Below are 20,693 nucleotides of genomic sequence, written 5' to 3' on the forward strand. Positions count from 1 at the left end.
AAGCCCTAACTTGTTCAACCTTTCTCTGTAACTTAGTTGCTGAAACCCAGGCAACATTCTAGTAAATCTCCTCTGTACTCTCTCTATTTTGTTGACATCCTTCCTATAATTAGGCAACCAAAATTGTACCCCATACTCCAGAATTGGCCTCACCAATGCCTTGTACAATTTTAACATTACATCCCAACTTCTATACTCAATGCTCTGATTTATAAAGGCCAGCACACCAAAAGCTTTCTTTACCACCCTATCTACATGAGATTCCACTTTCAGGGAACTGTGCACAGTTATTCCCAGATCCCTCTATTCACCTGCATTCTTCAATTCCCTACCATTTACCATGTACATCCTATTTTGATTTGTCCTGCCAAGATGTAGCACCTCACACTTATCAGCATTAAACTCCATCTGCCATCTTTCAGTCCACTCTTCCAACTGGCATAAATCTCTCTGTAGACTTTGAAAATCTACTTCATTATCCACAACCCCACCTATCTTAGTATCATCTGCATACTTACTAATCCAATTTACCACACCATCATCCAGATCATTGATGTACATGACAAACAACAGTGGACCCAACACAGATCCCTGTGGCACCCCACTAGTCACTGGCCTCCAACCTGACAAACAACCATCCACCATTACTCTCTGGCATCTCCCATTCAGCCACTGTTGAATCCATCTTGCTACTCCACCATTAATACCCAACCATTGAACCTTCTTAACCAACCTTTTATGAGGAACCTTGCCAAAGGCCTTACTGAAGTCCATATATACAACATCCACTGCTTTACCCTCATCAATTTCCCGAGTAACCTCTTCAAAAAATTCAAGAAGATTAGTCAAACATGACCTTCCAGGCACAAATCCATGTTGACTGTTCCTAAAATCAGACCCTGTTTATCCAGATGCTTATATATATTAGATGCATACATATAGAGGTTTTTGAAATACATTATAAGATGGAAGTTCCTCAAGTATTTGTAATTCACCTGTATGACATTTCTCTTCCATGAGATTTGGTATATTAATGTTTTTTCAACGATTGCAGCAGGATCTTGGTCTGGTGTGCTGAGGAATGGTTGATAGAATTTACCACAGAGAAATGTGAAGCGTTGCATTTTAGGAAGTCTAACATGGGCAGGATCTACACAGTGAATGGTAGGGCTCTGGGGAGTATTGTAGAGTGGTGTGGGAATCTAAGAGCGCAGGCCCTTGAAAGTTGCATCAAAGGTAGATAGGGTGGTCAAAAAGGCCCTCATCAGTAAGAGTATTGAGTATAGAACTTGGGAGGCCATGTTGCAGTTATATAAGAGGCCACATTTAGAGCATTGTGTTCAGTATTGGCAACATGCTATCGGAAAGATGTTGTCGAGCTGGAAAGGGTGCAGAGAAGGTTTACAAGGATGTTGCGAGGGCCTGAGCTATAGGGAGAGTTTGAGCAGGCTAGGTGTTCCTATAGAGGTGCACAAAATCATGAGAGGAATAGATCAGTTAAATGTACAGAGTCTCTTGCCCAGAGTAGGGAAATCGATAACCAGAGGACAAAGTTTTAAGGTGATGGGGGGAAAAGATTTAATAGGAACCTGACTTTGCTTCAACCAGGGGGCAAATCAAAATGTTACAACAATAAAGGTCCATCTCAGGTTGTCCTTGTGCTCACTGTTTAAAATACAGCCTTGTTTTAAACATTGCCTGTGATCGTGCCTCGTCCCTTTTTCAATAATCTATTCCCGCAGCAGTGAAAAACTCTCTTCCTTAAGATCTCTTGAGGTTTTGATATTATTATTCCTCAGCATGAGTATTTGGCTGTCGAAACGCAAACTTCTGAGATTTACCCTTTGACCTCTCCAGCTCTTTCCCCCTCGATCACTTGTTCCTTCCTCATGATCTCCCTCAATTTCTCTCTTTCATTCTCACTATTTCTCTCTCCCTCCTCTGCCCCGCTTGTGCCCACACCTCCTCCTCAGCCCTCAATCCCACACAGTCCAGTGTTTCCTAAAATATCCTAAAGCACTTTGGCATGGTTTTATCATTAAATACAACTTCATGTTGAGGGGTAACTATACAACATATGCCAGTGATTGTGGTACCTTTCATTTTGGTCATGGACATTGACAAGTTATGAAATCTTTTTTTGTAGAGTGCGTATTTAAATTATTGTGCATGTATAATCTGCAGCATTTGAAGTTGCATAGTTTGGTCTTGCTTTAAAAGGCTGTTGTATTTATTTTTGTGTGTATTTCAGGCAGCATAACGCCAACGGTAGAGCTGAATGGTCTTGCAATGAGGAGGGGTGAGCCTGCTATCTATAGACCATTAGAACCAAAGCCATTACCCAACTACAGAGCTAATTATAACTTTAAGGGCATGTACAATCAAAGGTTAGTCTGGTGAGCTTTTCAATTTATTGGCAAATTATTTGTAAGTTGATCTGCTAACGTTATTATAGTCCATTATCAACTGAAAGAGTCAAATAAAATTAATTGGATGTAAGGAATATTAACAAAAATAGCAATCCCTTCATGTTCCCTTCATGTTGATCCTGGTTGAATCTTTTGCACCTCACTAATATATTTGGTGAATGTCAAGAGTATTTACTCGAATGTCCAAAATAGGATGTTGTAATTCGCACTAGCTGCGTTGTTGCAGCCCCATTAACGCGGTAAAGCACAAATAAGCATATAATAATCAGTAATGCAATAAATTAATAATCACTAATGAGGTAACCATATCATAATAATACAAAAGGGAAACTTTAGTACAACCAAAACAATGACCATAGTAGATCATCGTTGCTGAGGTAGGGTTGTGATTAGTGTTGTGCAGTGTTCAAGAACCGGATTATTGTTAGGAAGAAACTGTTCTTGAACCTGGAGGTCGTGGTCCTCGGGTTCTTGATCCTTCCTCCTGATGGTATTATTGAGATGAGTGTGTAGCCAGGGTGGTATGGGTCTTTGATATTAGCTCCCTTTTCTTGAGGCAGCACCTCCTGCAAATCCGTTCAATGGTGGGGAGGTTCATACCCATGGTGGACCAGGCAATGTGGACCACTTTCTGCAGCCTCCTTCAATCCTGAGTATTCAAGTTACTGAACCAGGCTGTGATACAACTAGTCAGTAGACTCCTTACCATACACTTGTAGAAATTCTGCAAGTGTATTTAGTGACCGAATCTTCTAAGGAAATAGAGGCATTGATGAGCATTCAATAAACACATCACTGTGCTGGACCCAGGACTCAACTCAGAGGTAGTTACACTTGACGCTGTTGACTCTATCCACCGCCGTCCTGCCGATGAAGACAGGTTCATGGATCTATGACTTTCTCCTCCTAATGTCAACAATCTCAGTCTTGCTAATGTTGTGGGTACGATTGATGCTCTGGCACCATTCAATGAGATTATCAATCTCTGTCCTGTTCCCTGACTCATTGTTACCACTTATTCATCCAATGCCGGAGGTATTGTCGGAAAACTTATATATGGCGGTTGGAGGTGTTTCTGCAAGTCATTGGTAAAGAGAGAGTGGCGCTGGGGACAGAGCATACAGCCTTGAGGTGCTCCTGTGTTGGTAGTCATTCAGGAAGAAATGTCTATTTATACTGTTCTTGCCTATTCATACTGATTGTGGTCTGACAGCGAGGAAGTCAAGGGTCCACTTGCATAGATACGAACAAAGACCCAGTTCCCTGAGTTTAAGTTTAGAGGGGGTAATAGTGTTGAACGATGAACTATAGTTAATGAACAACAGCTTGATGTACGAGTACTATTTATTCATGTGTGTATATATTTATATTCTGGTATATGGACACACTTATCTGTTTTGTAGTAAATGCCTACTATGTTCTGTGTGCTAAAGCAAAGCAAGAATTTCATTGTCCTATACAGGGACACATGACAATAAACTCACTTGAACTTGAACTTATTGTTCAAATGGTCCAGTGCAGAATGGACAGATTGTGAGATGGCATTCCCTGTTGTAATGGCGTGCAAGCCCTGCCACAGCTGCCAAACATCTGTCTGTCTTGTTTATTTATATCTATGTGAGTACTGTACTGTTTCACTTTAGTATTTAGATGGAGTAATCTTTTTCAATATAATAAAATGTTCAACAATGGAATATTAGAATAATCTGGTCAAAATGTTTTATGATAGCGAAACACTCAGAGCAAATACAAAATGTTGCGTTTTCCCGATTCACTGAAAATCTATTATAATTTTGTTCATATTACAGCATAATTACATGACAGTTTAGACAGCACACCAGGTATTTGGCACTGATGGAAATTATTTTTTGGCTCAGATGGCATTGATTCCAGTAGCATAATATTTTGAAGCATTTCTCTCTGAATATATCATGTATCATCTGGATGCTTGGTTTCTTGGTTTCTCTGTTGTATTCCAAAGTGTTTATTTCCTTGAGTCGGTGGCTTGTTTTCCACATGTATGATAAGCATCCAAGTGTTTGAGGACTTTACAACTATAATTATAATCATGTAATTTCCCCTAATTGTAAGGTTTGGCTTTCAGTCAAATTTGTATTAGTTCCATACATGCATGGATGCTTTTCTTGTGAGTATTTGTAATGTTCTCCCCATGGACCATCCTGCAGCCTACACATTTTACTCTGCATTCCAGGAATTTTCCAAGTTAACATAAATCATTGTAGCTTATTAACTTAGGCATCTCGAGCATTTGCCTGTTCTGTGGGTCATGTTGTGAGAAATCACAGCCGGCGTGTCGCCTCTTTCTCTATTCTCCCTTTCCTAATGCACTATTAGATACCTTTGCCACAATTGGTGGGTGTATGGAACAAGCTGCCAGAGGAGGTAGTCGAGGCAGGGACTATTCCAACATTTAAAAAACAGTTAGACAGCTACATGGATAGGACAGGTTTGGAGGGATATGGACCAAACGTGGGCAGGTGGGACCTGTGTAGCTGGGATATGTTGGCCGGTGTGGGCAAGATGGGCCGAAGGGCCTGTTTCCACACGGTATCACTCTATGACTAATTAATAAATTATTGTTATTAAGCATCACATGAAACAGAAAAATAACCAGCAGACTTTTTGAGATAAAATATCAGAATAGGCTCTAAAGAATTTTGAAGCCTGACAGCAATTTTTTAATATATATTTTAAAAATCCTGTTTTTAAATTACCTTCCTTGGTGAAAGCTATTGGAGAGTCATTGGAGTATTTTTCCTTTATTGTCTTTTAAAGCCCATTGACTTCAATTTCATGTGGCTCCTGGGTGCCACGCTTGGTTAAATGTGATGTTGATGTTAAGGACTGTCACTCTCATTTAACATCTAGAGTTCAGCTCTTTCATACATATTTGCACAAGGCTGTGCTAAGGTCTGGACCCAAGTGGTCTGAGTGACACCCAATAAGGTATTGGCGAGTAGGTTATTGGTGAGTAAACGCCACTTGAGCGCATTGTTGATGAAACCTTGCATCACTTTACTGACAATTGAGAAACGTGGATGGCGATTGTTGGAGGGAAATTTGTGCTTAAACTGTACCCTGTATCTGGCTTCACGAGGAGCCCAGTCACCCTCTTAATTATGGCTCAGACAGGGACAGACACACAGAACATTGGCACTGGGTGGCATGGTGGAGTTGCTACCCCACGGCGCCAGAGACGTGGGTCCGATCCTGTTTATAGGTGCTGTCTGCATGGAGTTAGTACGTTCTCCACGAGACCACATGGATTTTCTCCGGGTGCTCCAGTTTTCTCCTACACTCCAAAGGCATACAGATTTGTAGGTTAAATGACTTTGGTAAAATTGTTCCTATTGTGTGTGGGATAGTACTAGTGTATGGGGAATCACCAGTCAGTGCAGACTCGGTGGGCCGAAGGGCCTGTTTCTGTGCTGTATCTCTAGACTAAACAGTGGTGAGTTTCTCAAACCACTCAGTTTATTCAGGGCCATAACAGTGTGCACTGAAAACACAGAGTGCTTTCCAATGCTTGCTGTTAAGGCCTTGAATAAACTGACTTGTTTTAGAAATCACGACTGGTCTAGGAGATGTTCTTTATGTTTGACCCTGTGTGAGCCACAATTAAGATGGCAACTGTGTCCCATGTGAAGCCAGGTACAGGTGAAAGTCAAAATTCCTTCCAACAGTGGTTAACCAGATTGGATTGACCTTTTTGTGAATGGCACAAATGAGGACAACTTTCCACATTTACGGATAGATGTCTGTGTTGTAACTGTACTGGAGCAGCTTGACCCGAGGTGCAGCTATATTTGGAGTGTAGGTGTAGGTACCACAGTTGGGATGTTATCTGGTCCCATAGCCTTTGCTATGTGCAGTGATCTCAGCCATTTCTTGACATCACATGGAGTGAATCAAATTTGCAGGACCCTGAGCAAAATGCAGAGCTAATAACTCTCAAGAAGCTTGAGACCGTTCAACACAAAACTGTTTATTTGGTTCACCCCCCCCATTAACCACTCAAAATGTTCATTCACTCCATCATTAACGCACAGTAGCTTCAATGTATGTCATCCACAAAATGCACTGAACTTTCTTCCTTGGCTACTTCAGCAGCACATATCAAACGCATGGCATTAATGACATTGTAAGATTAGGCGCAAGGGAGTACTCGGGTGTACCTTCACCAGCGATTCAAGATGATGATGTGTCATTTCTCAAGCATTTCTCTGCACAGATCCTACAAGGAATATAAAAAGTATACTAGGAGCCCAATAATGGGAAAGAGGTGTTTTATTTTAAATGTTTGCTATAAGGGAACACATTTTGCCAGGATGTTTAAGAAAGAACTGCAGCTGCTTTATGTTATTTATGAAGTTGCCAATTGCCATTGGTTGCTTAGTTGCTTAGTTGTCTACCACAGTTTTCAACAGGATATGGAAAAACTCATTAGTTCTCCACCTATAGCGCTGTGCTTCAGAAGCTCTGACCATATTTGTGCAAGCTGAAGTACATTGTACAGCCATATACAGAGTCCATTATACTTTGATGCAAGTGGGTTTGTGCAGTATGTTTCAAGAGCAGGACGTTGATGGGAAGAAGTTATTCTTGAACTTGGTGATAACGGTTCTCAGGGTCCTGTACCAATGGTAGCAATGACATGAGAGCATGGCCAGGACGGTGTGGGTCTTTGATATAAACCAAAGATACTAGAGGAGCAAGATAGGCCACTCCTCCGAAATCCAATGGGCTGACGTGTAGTACGTAACGGAACGTCACGGCCACCATTTGTCCGATATGCATCCCACTGTGTAATCCGCTCTATCATCAGTGTAATCAGTGTTGTCGGGAAGTGTTTGATATAGCGCATCTATCACCTCACATATTTTAGTTAATTTTATTGTAAATGTTTTCCCCCTGTTCCTCCATTTCCCTCCCATCTTTCCTCCCTAGCCGCCACCTTTGCGTAGTTTCCCTTGCATTGTATTGTGTAGTTTCCCTTGTATTGCTTTAACACACACTGTGCACAAAATTAAATTTAACTTATATATATATTTATATCAATGTGTGTTTATGTGTGCCTGTGTGTGAGAGGCAAGTTAAGGGCCTGTCCCCACCAGCATGCGATTGCATGCGTCTAGCGCGACCAAAAGTGGTCGCTTGAAAAATCTTGTAATGCCTGCAGGCGCATTGAGGGCATACACAGCGTCTCGACGGGCGTACGCGGCGTCTCGGCCGGCGTACGCGGCGTCTTGACGGCGTACGCCTAGCGCGTGGCGTTGTGCGAGATATTTTTTAAATGTGTTATGTGACTTGACATATTTCTCTAGTTTCTTTATTCAGATTTCCTCTAATTTGTTTAGCAACCTTTTTCTTTCAATCTCTGTGTATGTATGTATGTATGTATGTATGTATGTATGTATGTATGTATGTATGTATATATATATATATACACACACACAAAATATATATATATATCACAATATATAGCATTTAAGTGCAATTGTTCAGTTGTGGGGAGAGACCTGTATATTGAAGATGCATTTTGCCACTAATATGTCAATTTACCTTCAATGTAGAAGAGCTTATTTAAAACTTCTTACGTAGACCATTTAAAGTATTTTCTTTCTATCCACCTTTGGACCTAGGACACTAGCAGGGCTGCCAACTCTCAGGCAGAGAGAGAGGGGGGAGGAAGAGAGAGAAAGGCAGATGGGGCAGAGACAGAGAGAGAGAGAGAGAGAGAGAAGGGGCAAAGAGAGATGGGGAGAGAGGAGCGATGGCACGTTATAACGAACAGCCTTCCTTCTCTCTCCCCATCTCACTCTGCCCTTCTCTCTCCCTACGACACATTGTGAGAATTTCTTAAAACTTAGTAATTGAGGGCTCCGGACCGCAAGCACGGTATTCTTCCTGCAGGTAAAGTCATTCACCCACGTTGTGTCTCTGTCTTTCGCTCCCTCCCTCCCTCACTCCCTCCCTCACTCTCGCGCTCTGTCTCCCGATCCCCATCTCATCTCTCTCTCTCGCTCTCCCACTCCCTCTCTCTCCCCCTCCCTGTCGCCTCGGCATTCCCGGAATCATTGACGTTTTGGGGTGACGGCTGCACCTGCGGTTCCTTCCTGTTGGGTTGGGGGGGTGGGGGCGGGAGGAGATTCCTGGCCCGTAGCGGCTCCTGTTCCGTTCCCTCTGCGGGTGCCGCCTGGCCCGCTGAGTTCCTCCAGTGTTTTTTGTTTGACTCTGGAGTTGAAGGTGGACACGGGGGGGGCTGTGGTGGCTCAGCGGGACGGGCAGCGGCTCTGGGGAGAGGGTTGCGTTTCTGGTCGAGACCCTTCTGCAGACAATCACAAGTACTCTCACCGACGAGAGTTCAGTTCAGTTCAGTCTGAAGAAGGGTCTTCTCTCCAGTCGCTGCGCTGCCAGTCCTGCTGAGTTACTCCAGCTTTTATCTATCCTCAATTTCCGAGTTAAATACAATTTCTCACGGGGGGCTTTTTGCGTCTACCCCCCACCCACTTCCCAACACGGACAGTGTGTGGGCAGACCGGTAAAATGGCGTCGACAATCACACATGTGATACTACGCCTTTTTCGCTGAGTGGCGCATCTTGCTCCTCTAGTATCTTTGATATAAACTGCTGCATTGAGGCAATTCTTCCTTTAGATTTTTTCGATGGTGGGGAGGTCAATACCTTTGTTTACCACTTTCTGCAGCCTCCTCCATTGTTGGGTATTTGAGTTACCACACCAGGCCGTGATGCGCCCACTGTACACCTGTAGAGATTTGATAGGCTATTTGGTGACATGCAAATCTCTTTAAAACTTTGAAGGAAGTAGACGCAATGATAGGTTTCTTTGCAATAGCACCAATGTGCGGGGGCTCAGAGATATGCACGCTCAAGAACACTTAAGTTGTTGACTTTCTCCACCGCTATCCCGCCAATGAATATAGATTCATAAATCCTTGGCTTTCCCTGAAGGCAACAGCCAGCTACTTAGTCATGCTAACTTTGAGAGTAAGATTGCTGTTCAGGCACCACTCAACCAGATTATTGATCATTCTTTGTTATCCATTATTCATCCGAATTTAAAGATGTCGGTGGATCTGTGTCTGGCTGCACAGTCATAGTATCGCGGGTCGGTTGTGCTGAGGCCTGTCATATTGCTCTTTGGGTATTGGTATTATTGACATCCTTTTATGGACCTTGAATTGTATAGTAAGAGGTGGAAGGGTCGAGGGTTGAACTCCAGCCAGTTGGTCCATGTAAGTTTAAAGAATGTGACCAACTTCCTCAACAGGGCCATCGCATGAAGGGAAATCATCAGGACACCTGAAGGCTGTTAGTATTATTGCAAATGGCCTTCGGTTTTCCAGGAGAGAAATAGAAAATGAAGCAGAAGCAACAATAGTAGGTTGTGTAACCAATGATTTTGTGTTAATTTTCATACTGTTTCATGTGCTCCACTCTACAACCTGACCATTTTAATGGAGATTTTGCAGGATTTTTATCAGTAGATTTTAGGAAAGGTAACCAAATGCCTTGGAGGTTAGGAGGGATTTCCACTGCTTAGGAACTTGGCGTCCTAAGACAGAGCTGGTAGTCGTGGAATAATTGCGTTAGTGGTGATGAAGTTGCAAAATAATGGGCGGCACGGTTGGCGCAGCGGTAGTGTTACTGCCTTACAGCAATTGCAGCGCCGGAGACCCGGGTTCGATCCTGACTACGGGTGCTGTCTGTACGGAGTTTGTACGTTCTCCCTGTGACCTGCGTGGGTTTTCTCCGACTTCTTCGGTTTCTTCCCACACTCCAAAGACGTACAGGTTTATAGGTTAATTGGTAAATGTAAAAATTGTCTCTTGTGTATGTAGAATAGTGTTAATGTGCGGGGATCGCTGGTCGGCACTGCCCCTGTGGGTCGAAGGGCTTGTTTCCGCGCTGTATCTCTACACTAAATTTAGAAGTAAAAAGATGGATGCAGGATACAACAGGTGTTGTGGAAACTATCCACACTATCTTATCTGTTTCCACCATCACCCCTGGCAGTAAGTTCCAGGCACCAATCACCCTCTGTGTAAAAAGAAAACATGCCCCACACACCAACTTTAAAATGTTCCCTCTCATCAAAAAGCGGTGGTTCTGCCGAGGATCTGATTTGTCCACTGTATCCATGCTTTTCATTATTCTATCAGGTCTTTCTTCAGCCTTCATCTGTTCAGTGAAAACAAACCACGTCAGTCCAATCTCTCCTAAAATCCTCTGATCAGGCAGCATCCTGGTGAACCTTTCCTTCACCCACATCAAAGCCTCCACTTCCTTCCTGCAATGGGGCAACCAGAACTGCACACCATTCTCCAAATGCAGCTGAACCAAAGTCCTATAGAGTTGCAACATGAATCCTGAGTCTTATACTTAAAGTCCCATCAGATGAAGGTAAGCACACCCAAACATTCTTTGCCACTCTATCTACCTGTGTTGTCCTTATCAGTTGAGGGTTTTGATATTAGTTTATTATTATCGCGTGCACTTTGACTCTGACATCGGGAGGGAATGGGGAGTGCAGGGGAGAGATAAGTATTTTTGCCTTCCATCACAGCGAGGAGGAGATGCGCTGTGATGGATGTCTGTGTAAATTGTGTTGTGTCTTGGGTCTTTTTTCCTTGTGTGTATGACTGCAGAAACAACATTTCATTTGAGCCTCTATGAGGTTCAAGTGACAAATAAATTGTATTGTATTGTATTGTATTGTATTGTAACCAAGCTACAATGAAAAACTTTGTATGCATTCAAACCAGTCAAATAATATTATACATGAGTACAATCAGGGCAGACACAAGAGAACAGGTAATGCAAAGAGAACAATACTAGAGTGCAGATTATTGAGTTACAGCTTTGTAACGCTACAGTCCACAATGAGGTAAGGTGGAATAAAGGGACTATACCCCAGTTTATGGAAGGACCATTCAGTAGTCTGATAAAAACTATGGGGAAGAACTTGTTCTTTAATCTGGAAATGGATAGACAATGTTTCAGGTTTTCAGCACAAGGTCTTGATCCAAATCATTGTCTGTTCATTTCCCTCCACAGATTTAGACTTTACTGATACAGCGTGGAAACAGGGCCTTAGGCCCACCATGCGCATGCCGACCTGCGATCACCCTGTACACTAATGCTATCCTACACACTAGGGATAATTTACAGTTTTACCGAAGCCAATTAACCTACAAACCTTTACATCAGGGGTCGGCAACCTTGTTCTGCATAGGGGCCGGGCCGCATGTCTGTGAGCGCATGGCGGGCCACATCTATCACATGTACACATGGATCCCGCCCCGGATGGCAGGCATCAAATCACGTGTTCACAGAAGGTAGACAAAAATACTGCAGAAACTCAGCGGGTGAGACTGCTTCATGCAATCCTTGCATGTCTCATCCGCTGAGTTTCTCCAGCAATTTTGTCTACCATCGATTTTTCCAGCATCTGCAGTTCTTTCTTAAACGTGTTCACAGAAGGTGTGCGCCCGTGCCAGCGGCTTTGCGCAGGATGTGGTACAACCAGAGCTCGGCCATGCACGGGGCGGGCATTCGGTGGGCCAGATGAATACGGGAAACAAAATCCACCTGTGGGCCGGATGATTTCGGGTTATGGGCCGCATTCGGCCCAGGAGCCGTAGGTTGCCGACCCCTGCTTCACATCTTTGGAATGTGGGACAAAACTGGACACTCACGCAGTCACAGGAGAACATACAATCTCTGTACAGACAGCACCCGTAGTCGGTGTCAAACCCGAATCTCTGGCGTTGTAAGGAAGCAGCTCTACCAGTATGCCATTGTGCCGCCCCTAATGCTGATGCCTGATCCACTGTGTTTCTTCAACACTTTGTTTTTTGTTCAAGATTTCAAAGTCTATGGCCTCTTGTGTCTCTAAATTTGGATTCTCTCTTGTGGCCATGTTAAAAAAGCATTAGTCTCTCATCACTCCAAGTATGTAACAATTTGTGCAAGAGAATTCTGGATATTTTTGGTGGGAAGCTGTTTATAATTTTGAAAGTTGAATCACCTAGTGACCAGCTACCCGCTGTCATGAATAATTAGTTCTTCATTATGATATTAGAGAGTTACCAGCAACTGTGAGGCCTCTCTACAAATGCCCTGGTGAGAAAAGAATGGAGAAAACATTGAAGGGCAGAATCTGGTGCCTGAAGCATTTTAGCTATTTGCTGTTTAGTACCATTGATGTAGAATTTATGAATGTATTAAATATTCCAATGCCATACCATTTGTAGGGGTAATTTTTCTAGCTTGCAATAGCCAAAAGTGGGAGGTTCAATGCCTTTCCAGATCTGTTGCTATTTCAGGCATGATTGAAGGTGCCTACAGCAGTCCCAATATGTATTTGAGGTTTAATCCTTTAATCATTAAAACTGCAAATAATTTTTCTTTTTGGCCTGAATATGCAGAAACGGGGAATCTGATTAGCGAGACCAGCATGTTTGAACAATTTTAGTACCGTAATTACTTTAGGCCTCCTTTAAGTTGCAGGAAAGCTACATAGCTAACTTGAAATTTACTCAGATTAGTTTTGAGTTTTCTCAAAAGCTAAAAAAAGATTAGAATAAAATGAGCTAATATTCAAGATTGTTTTAACAATCTGCCTCACATCTGATTTCCATTTTGTATAGAGGAATGTACCGAGCCAGAATTTTAAGGGAAAATTCTGTTGTACATTTTTCTCATGAATAATATTCTAGGGATTTATAAGGCCAAAGGGTCTGATCCTGGGCTGTACTGGTAGGTTGTATATACACCATTTTAATGGGTCATTTAAAAACCCAAAAGTATTTTAATCAGAATCATTCTCCTTCCAGCTGACTAATTTTGAAAAAAGTTTCTTAGCCCTGTTTGACACAAAATTTGTCAAGTTAGGTAAAATAGTCTTCTTTCAACTAATCTTTTCTTTCAAAATTGTCTTCTCTTCTTTCAACAAAAAAATACTCTGTCACTCAAGCTCCCAACATGAAGCAGTGATATATAAGTAACCACAGGTGCTGATTTACAAAAAAATACAAAGTGCTGGAGTATCTCAATGGGTCAGGCAACAGCACTGGAGAACATGGATGAATGACATTTTGGGCCAGGACCCCTCAGACTGATTGGTGGGAGTTAGGAAGCTGCAAGAGAGATGGGGCAGGACAACACCTGCTGAGTGAATACAAGCGAGGGGAAGTTTTGATGGGCAGATAATTGGACAGAGGCCTGAGATGAAAAGATGAACAGTGTGAGGAATTGGAGGTGGGAATTGAGAAGCCAGAAGAAGGAATATAGATGGAAGAGAAGGGATGAGTTTGAGACCAGGTTGGGCACAGCAAAGGAAAAGAGGATAAAAATAAGAAGGGTTGTTCTTACTTGGCTAGTTACCTAAAATTGGAGAATTCAATGTTCATACCATGGGCTTGTGAGTTACCCAAGCAGAATATGATGTGCTCATCTTCCAATTTCCACTCTGGCAATGGAGGAGGCCCAGGACAAAGGTTGGTATGAGATTGACAAGGAGAGATTGACAACCATTTTAAAAACTCAAAACTAATCTGAGTAAACTTCAAGTTAGCTATGTAGCTTTCCTGCAACTTAAAGGGGGCCTAAAGTAATTACGGTACTAAAATTGTTCAAACATGCTGGTCTCGCTAATCAGATTCCCTGTTTCTGCATATTCAGGCCAAAAAGAAAAATTATCTGCAGTTTTAATGAAAGGATTAAACCTCAAATACATATTGGGACTGCTGTAGGCACCTTCAATCATGCCTGAAATAGCAACAGATCTGGAAAGGCATTGAACCTTTTACTTTTGGCTATTGCAAGGTAGAGAAATTAGCCCTACAAATGGTTAGCAACTGGGAGATCCAGCAGGGCTTGGCGGACTGAGGGTACGTGTTCAGCAAAACGGTCGTCCAGTCTACGCTTGGTGTGAAGCTGTGATTTCCCTGCAGGATACTATGTTTTCTTCAATAATGCAAGAGTTACATCCCCCAGCTGACTTGTGGGAGGAATATCATATACCAGAAGCAGTCTTTTGTCATTCTTTAACGACAATTGAAATTAGTACTGACAAGTGCATGGGAAAAGGTCATATCACAACTGCTAATTTCTCACTGCTTCCTTTTAATCCATTCCCATTCCCACTCCTACCTACAGGCTAGCAAATAATTTAAAGACAATATATGCCATACCATTTGTTAATGTATTGCCAAATAATTTGGTTGATTGCTTGGAGTGGTTTCTATTGATACCATTCTAGCTATCCATGTGATAAGTAGAAACAATTACATAAGAAAGGAAATATAGTTTAATGAATTTAACCTCAAAGGTCGATGAATCAGCCTTGAGGGCTAGCAAAACCTGTTTAGGAAGGACAGAATAGTCAAGATCAGTCAGCACCTATATGCTAAGGGGGTGTCTTTTCTGAACCATCTAATTTAAACTCTTCAGAGATAGCAAGGAGTGTTAATGAAATGAGTGGATTTATTGTAGCCTATGTTGAATTGAGCAAGGCTTTGAACAAGGTCCTGCATAACAGGCTGGCCAAAAAAAAAGACCAGTGAATCCAATGGAAGTTGATAAATTGGATCCAAATTTGCCTTGGTAGCAGAGAATAAAGAACAATGCTCGACAAATGCTTTTGTGCTTGGGAGACTATCATCAATGAATAAAACCAGGCTTTTTTGTAATAGACATGTTTTTTTCTAGTAAACGGTAATGATTCAGACTTGAATAGAGGGGCATGCTAAAATAGTGGGCAGAAAATGCAAAATTGCACATGCGATTGACAGTGAGGAGAGTTTAATGAAGAGAAAAGGTGTTATCATTTGGGAAGAAAATTGACAAATAGAAATAACGTAGATTAGTATGCTTGAGGAACACACATTTGGGGGAAATACAACTCGATGAGAGAATGTACAATAAATGGCGAGATAATTGGTACATGGGTCAAAATGATCCGTGGAGGGTAAGTTGTAGGAGAGCAGGTCGATACTGTGGTTACAAGGCAATTGGGATGCTTTGCTTTATTAGAGGCAGTACAAACGGGAGGTTGATAAATAAAAGCAATTAAATGAAAAATGGAATATACTTAGTGTTGAACTTCAAAGGTTGATGAATTATTGGAATCAGAGGTGTCAGGAGCTTTCGGCTGCGAAGGCAGAAATCTTTGGGAAGATTGACAAGATTGATGCCCGTATAGAGGATGTGAATTCTGACCTGCAAGGGGAAATCCACAGGCTGGAAACCGACATCAGCCGTAAGTTGGAACCTATACAATACAATACAATACAATACAATTTATTTGTTGTCATTTGAACCCAGAGGTTCAGACAAAATTTGGTTTCTGCAGTCATACAAACAAGAAGAACCAAGACACAACACAATTTACACGAACATCCATCACAGTGAATCTCCTCCTCACTGTGATGGAAGGCAAAGTCTTATCTCTCCCCTGCACTCCTCATTCTCCTCCCGATGTCAGAGTCAAAGCCCCCGGCGGGCGATGGTAAATAAGTCCCGCGGCAATTATAAAGCGGGTGATGCAAGGCCGCGCTCCGGGTCTTGGTGTTGGAGCCCCCGGCATGCGCTAACAAGTCCCGCGGTCATTTAAAGCCGCACCGGGCGATGTAAGGCCCCGCTCCAGGTCATCCTCAACCCCGCAACTCGGGCAGGAGAAGTTGCCGTTGCGGAAGCCCTGAAAAGCGGTCTCCCAGCAGGGACCCGCGGGCTCCCGGTGTCACCGTCCACCGGGCCGGCGGCTGGAGCCCCCGAATCTCCTGGGTCGGGCCGCAGCAGCACGCCACCACCGCTCCTCCCGCTCCGAACTCGGCCAGCTCCACGATGGTAAAAGTCCGCAGCTCCGCGACTGGAGCCCCAGGTCGTTCCGGTTGGAGGCCGCTCCACGGTGCTCGGCCCCAACGACAACGGAGACCCGACAGAGAAAAGGTCGGGTTCTCCGTGCAGGGGAAAGATTTTAAAACGTTTCCCCACCCCCCACCCCCCATCCCCCGCCCCCCACACACATACCCAGTTTAATAAAAACTACATACAAACGAGACAAAAAATTAAAAAAACGACAGACGGACTGCAGAGGCCGCTGCGACGTGAGTCGCGCCGCCCATTGCTACTTCAAAAATACAAAGCGAAGCTATTGGGGAATTGGAAACTACTGCAGTTTCAAATGTCAAGACAACACAGGCTGACGGGTGAGGTGGAACTTATTTCCGAGTTACTAGCTAAAGTAACAGAAAAATGTCTAGATTTGGAAGGACGTTCTAAACGTCAGAACCTAAGGATTCTTGGAGTGAACGAAGTCAAAGAACTTGGTCGAAATCTTCGAGATTTCACGACATAACTATTTCAAGACGTACTGAAAAACCTAAACATGACTGGGCTCACAGAGCTCTGACACCCCAGTAAGACAGCACAGCCCCACCAAGACATCTGATCCTGAGGGTACATCACTGCCATGTTCTAGAGGACATTCTGCAGAAAGTTGCCAACAACAGAAACCTAACCTTTCAAGGTGCAAACATACGAATCTTCAGAGACTTTCCTACCGAAGTCGTTAAAAAAAGAGCACTCTTCAAGTCAAGAGCTATTCTGAAGGACATACCAGACCTTCGATTTGGCCTATTATATACTGCCAAATTGCGAGTTACTTATAAAGGGACTAAATCCTTTTTTACTGATCCTGATAAAGCATTCAAGTTTGCCCAGGACACTGCGGTATCCTTACAAGGGATAAGTAATTGCTCTACTGAGTTTATACCGTGATGATAATCAAGAGGTTTATACTGTGTTTATACTGTATTTATAATTAATATGTTGTTATAAATCTATTGACTTAGAATCGGTTAATATGTCAAAACAGAGAACTTGAGAGATAGAGACAGAGAGAGAGAGAGGGGGAGAGGTAGAGAGAGAAAGAGAGGGAGGGAGGGAGGAAGAGGGAGTGAGAGAGAATGAATGTGGGAGAAAGTTTGGGAAAGTTTTAGAAACAGAAACATAGAAAATAGGTGCAGGAGGAGGCCATTCTGCCCTTCGAGCCAGCACCGCCATTCATTGTGATCATGGCTGATCGTCCCCTATCAATAACCCGTGCCTGCCTTCTCCCCATATCCCTTGACTCCACTAGCCCCTAGAGCTCTATCTAACTCTCTCTTAAATCCATCCAGTGACTTGGCCTCCACTGCCCTCTGTGGCAGGAAGGAAGGGAAGGGAAGAGGGAGAGAGGGAGGGATGGAAAAAGGGAGAGAGGGAGAGAGAGAATGATTGTGTGAGACAGGTTGGGAAAGCATTGGAAAGTTTAGAGAATGTTTTGGAAAGTTTTGGAAAGTTTAGAGAATGTTTTGGAAAGTTTTGGAGAGCTTGTGAGAGGGGGGGAGAGAGAGAGAGAGAGAGAGAGAGAGAGGAAGAAATGAGTGTGAAACTGTTTGTAATCAATAAGTTGTTATAAACTCACTAACTTAGAGTCGGTTAATATGTCAAAACAGTATTAATAGAAAGCTAAGTAATAAGTGCCGTATATTAGTTAAACTTCTCAATATTCAACTACTTAATTAGAGCACACCAAGATACTTAATTTCTTGGGAATGTTGATTCCCTGACGGATTTAAATACTGTTAAACATTTTTAAGGTTTGTTCTGTTTAGTTTTTATTAACTCCTTAAGGTGCGGAGTTATTTAATATTATCTTTCCTACGGAAGTTTTCACTAATCCATGGTATTCACCAGCAGCATTTCTATATGCTGTAATTTCCGTTGTTTCTCTTTTTCACTTTCTATTTTCTTTACTAAATATCTTATCTATCTTTACTAATGCATATTTTTCTTGGAGATATCTCTGGGGGATAAGGGAAAAGGGGATAGGGCTCACCCACCCAGCAATCAAAGGAAATATTTCAAATAATGTGTTGGACCATTTAAATCAAAAGAGACCTAGTAAGCTTTAAAATGCAAGATGATGCAGCTAGGAAAATAGGAGGAATTACATTTTGTAGTTGGAATGTTAGGGGCGTTAATGAGCCAATTAAAAGGGGTAAAGTATTAGCCCACTTAAAATCTATTAATACTGATATAATATTTCTTCAGGAGACGCCTCAAAAATGGAGCTCACAACAGGCGTAGCTGGATTGGTCAATTATATCATTCTACGTTTTCTTCCAAAGCAAGAGGAACAGCAATTCTAATTCGTAAAGGTATACCATTCAAACACAAATCCACTATAATAATAATACATTTTATTTAATGGGCGCCTTTCAGACATCTCAAGGACACCTTACATAGATAAATAGGAATAAAAACATATAATCAGAATAAAATAAGTAATAAAGACATCACAGAGACACAAATTAAAAACAGAATTCAATCCAAAAAACAGAAAATCAAAAACACAGTGTGAAGAGAGAGCAGCAGCAGCCAAAGCGCGCCAGCGTCCACTCTCTCTTCACGGCAGCCATCTTGGACACAGACTTACAAAATTAAATTAGACAAAAAAAATATAGCTTTACTATAGCTGTAAGGAAGGCAGGTACATTATAATATCCGGGGTATTGTATTCAACTCCATTGACTATAGTAAATATTTATGCTCCTAATTTTGATAATCCCTAATTTTTTAATAAAATATTTAATATAATTTCAGACTCTGGTCAGCAGAATTTGATAATTGGGAGAGATTTAAATTGTGTATTAAATCAATACTTGGATAAACCTTCATGTCAAAGGAAAAATCCTTCAAAATCAAGTGAACATTTAAACACATATAAATAATACAACCATAAGTGACGTATGGAGGATTGCCAATCCGTCTGGAAGAGAATACTCTTTTTATTCAGATGTTCATAAAATTTATACACAAATTGACTATTTCCTGGTAGATAATAATAATAATAATACATTTTATTTATGGGCGCCTTTCAAGAGTCTCAAGGACACCTTACAAAAATTGAGCATGTATAGGAAAAACATGTAAGGGGAATGAAATAAATAGTAGAGACATGACTAGTACAGAAAGTAAAGACAGAATTCAATACAAAACACAGCATGAGGCAATTAATGCACAGATGAAAAGGGACGGGGACGTGGGGCTAAGGATAGGCAGAGGTGAAGAGATGGGTCTTGAGGCGGGACTGGAAGATGGGGAGGGACACGGAATTGCGGATCAGTTGGGGGAGGGAGTTCCAGAGCCTGGGAGCTGCCCTGGAGAAGGCTCTGTCCCCAAAACTGCGGAGGTTGGACTTGTGGATGGAGAGGAGACCGGCTGATGTGGATCTGAGGGACCGTGAGGGTTGGTAGGGGGAGAGGAGGTCAATGAGATATGTTGGGGCCAGATGGTGGAGGGCTTTGTAGGTGAGGACCAGGATTTTGTAGGTGATCCGGTGGGAGATGGGAAGCCAGTGAAGTTTTTTGAGGACTGGAGTGATGTGATGCCAGGATTTGGTGTGAGTGATGAGTCGGGCGGCTGCGTTCTGGACCAGTTGGAGTCGGTTGATGTAGGTGGAGCTGATGCCAAGGAGAAGTGAGTTGCAATAGTCCAGTCGGGAGGAGATGAAGGCATGGATGAGTCTTTCAGCAGCAGGCGGTGTGAGAGAGGGTCTGAGTTTGGCGATGTTGCGGAGATGAAAGAAGGAGGTTTTAATGACATGGCGGATGTGAGGCTCAAGGGAGAGGGTGGAATCAAAGATCACGCCAAGGTTGCGGGCCTGGGGAGATGGGGAGACAGTGGTGCCGTCGATGGTGAGAGTGGGGTTATTGATTTTGCTGAGTGTGGCTTTGGAGCCTATGAGGAGGAATTCTGTCTTATCGCTGTTGAGTTTGAGGAAATTATGTTGCATCCAGGTTTTTATAGCTGACAAACAGGAGTTGATATGGGAGAGGGGGGGGTTGTGGGGGGATTTGGTGCCAAGGTAAATCTGGGTGTCATCAGCGTAACAGTGGAAGTCCAGATTGAAGTGGCGGAGTATCTGACCAAGGGGGAGGATTAGATGCCAAACTTATACCTTTTAACTATAACCCAAATTATCACAACATTATTATTTCGGATCACTGTCCTCTCACTTTTTCAGTAAAATTGGAAGGAATGTATAATAAACAATCGTTTTAGAGATTCAACCCACAAATACTAGCTGAGGCACGTACACTCCATTGAGGATAAATGGGGATCCTGTGAATAGGGTGAACTGTTTTAAATATCTGGGAGTCCACATCTCC

General features: G+C 42.6%; 1 protein-coding gene across 5 annotated transcripts in view; it reads left to right on the top strand.

The window, feature by feature from the left end:
* stau2 (staufen double-stranded RNA binding protein 2) overlaps window positions 1–20,693 on the top strand; it is a 369,378-nt gene that overhangs the window by 54,190 nt on the left and 294,495 nt on the right. For all 5 annotated transcript variants that reach the window (XM_033019292.1, XM_033019293.1, XM_033019294.1 and 2 more), the window contains exon 5: window positions 2,252–2,387. In XM_033019292.1, coding sequence (XP_032875183.1) covers window positions 2,252–2,387 — 136 coding nt within the window. The remainder of the gene's footprint in view (window positions 1–2,251; window positions 2,388–20,693) is intronic.

This window comes from Amblyraja radiata, chromosome 4 (genome assembly GCF_010909765.2).
Source record: "Amblyraja radiata isolate CabotCenter1 chromosome 4, sAmbRad1.1.pri, whole genome shotgun sequence".
Lineage (NCBI taxonomy): Eukaryota > Metazoa > Chordata > Chondrichthyes > Rajiformes > Rajidae > Amblyraja > Amblyraja radiata.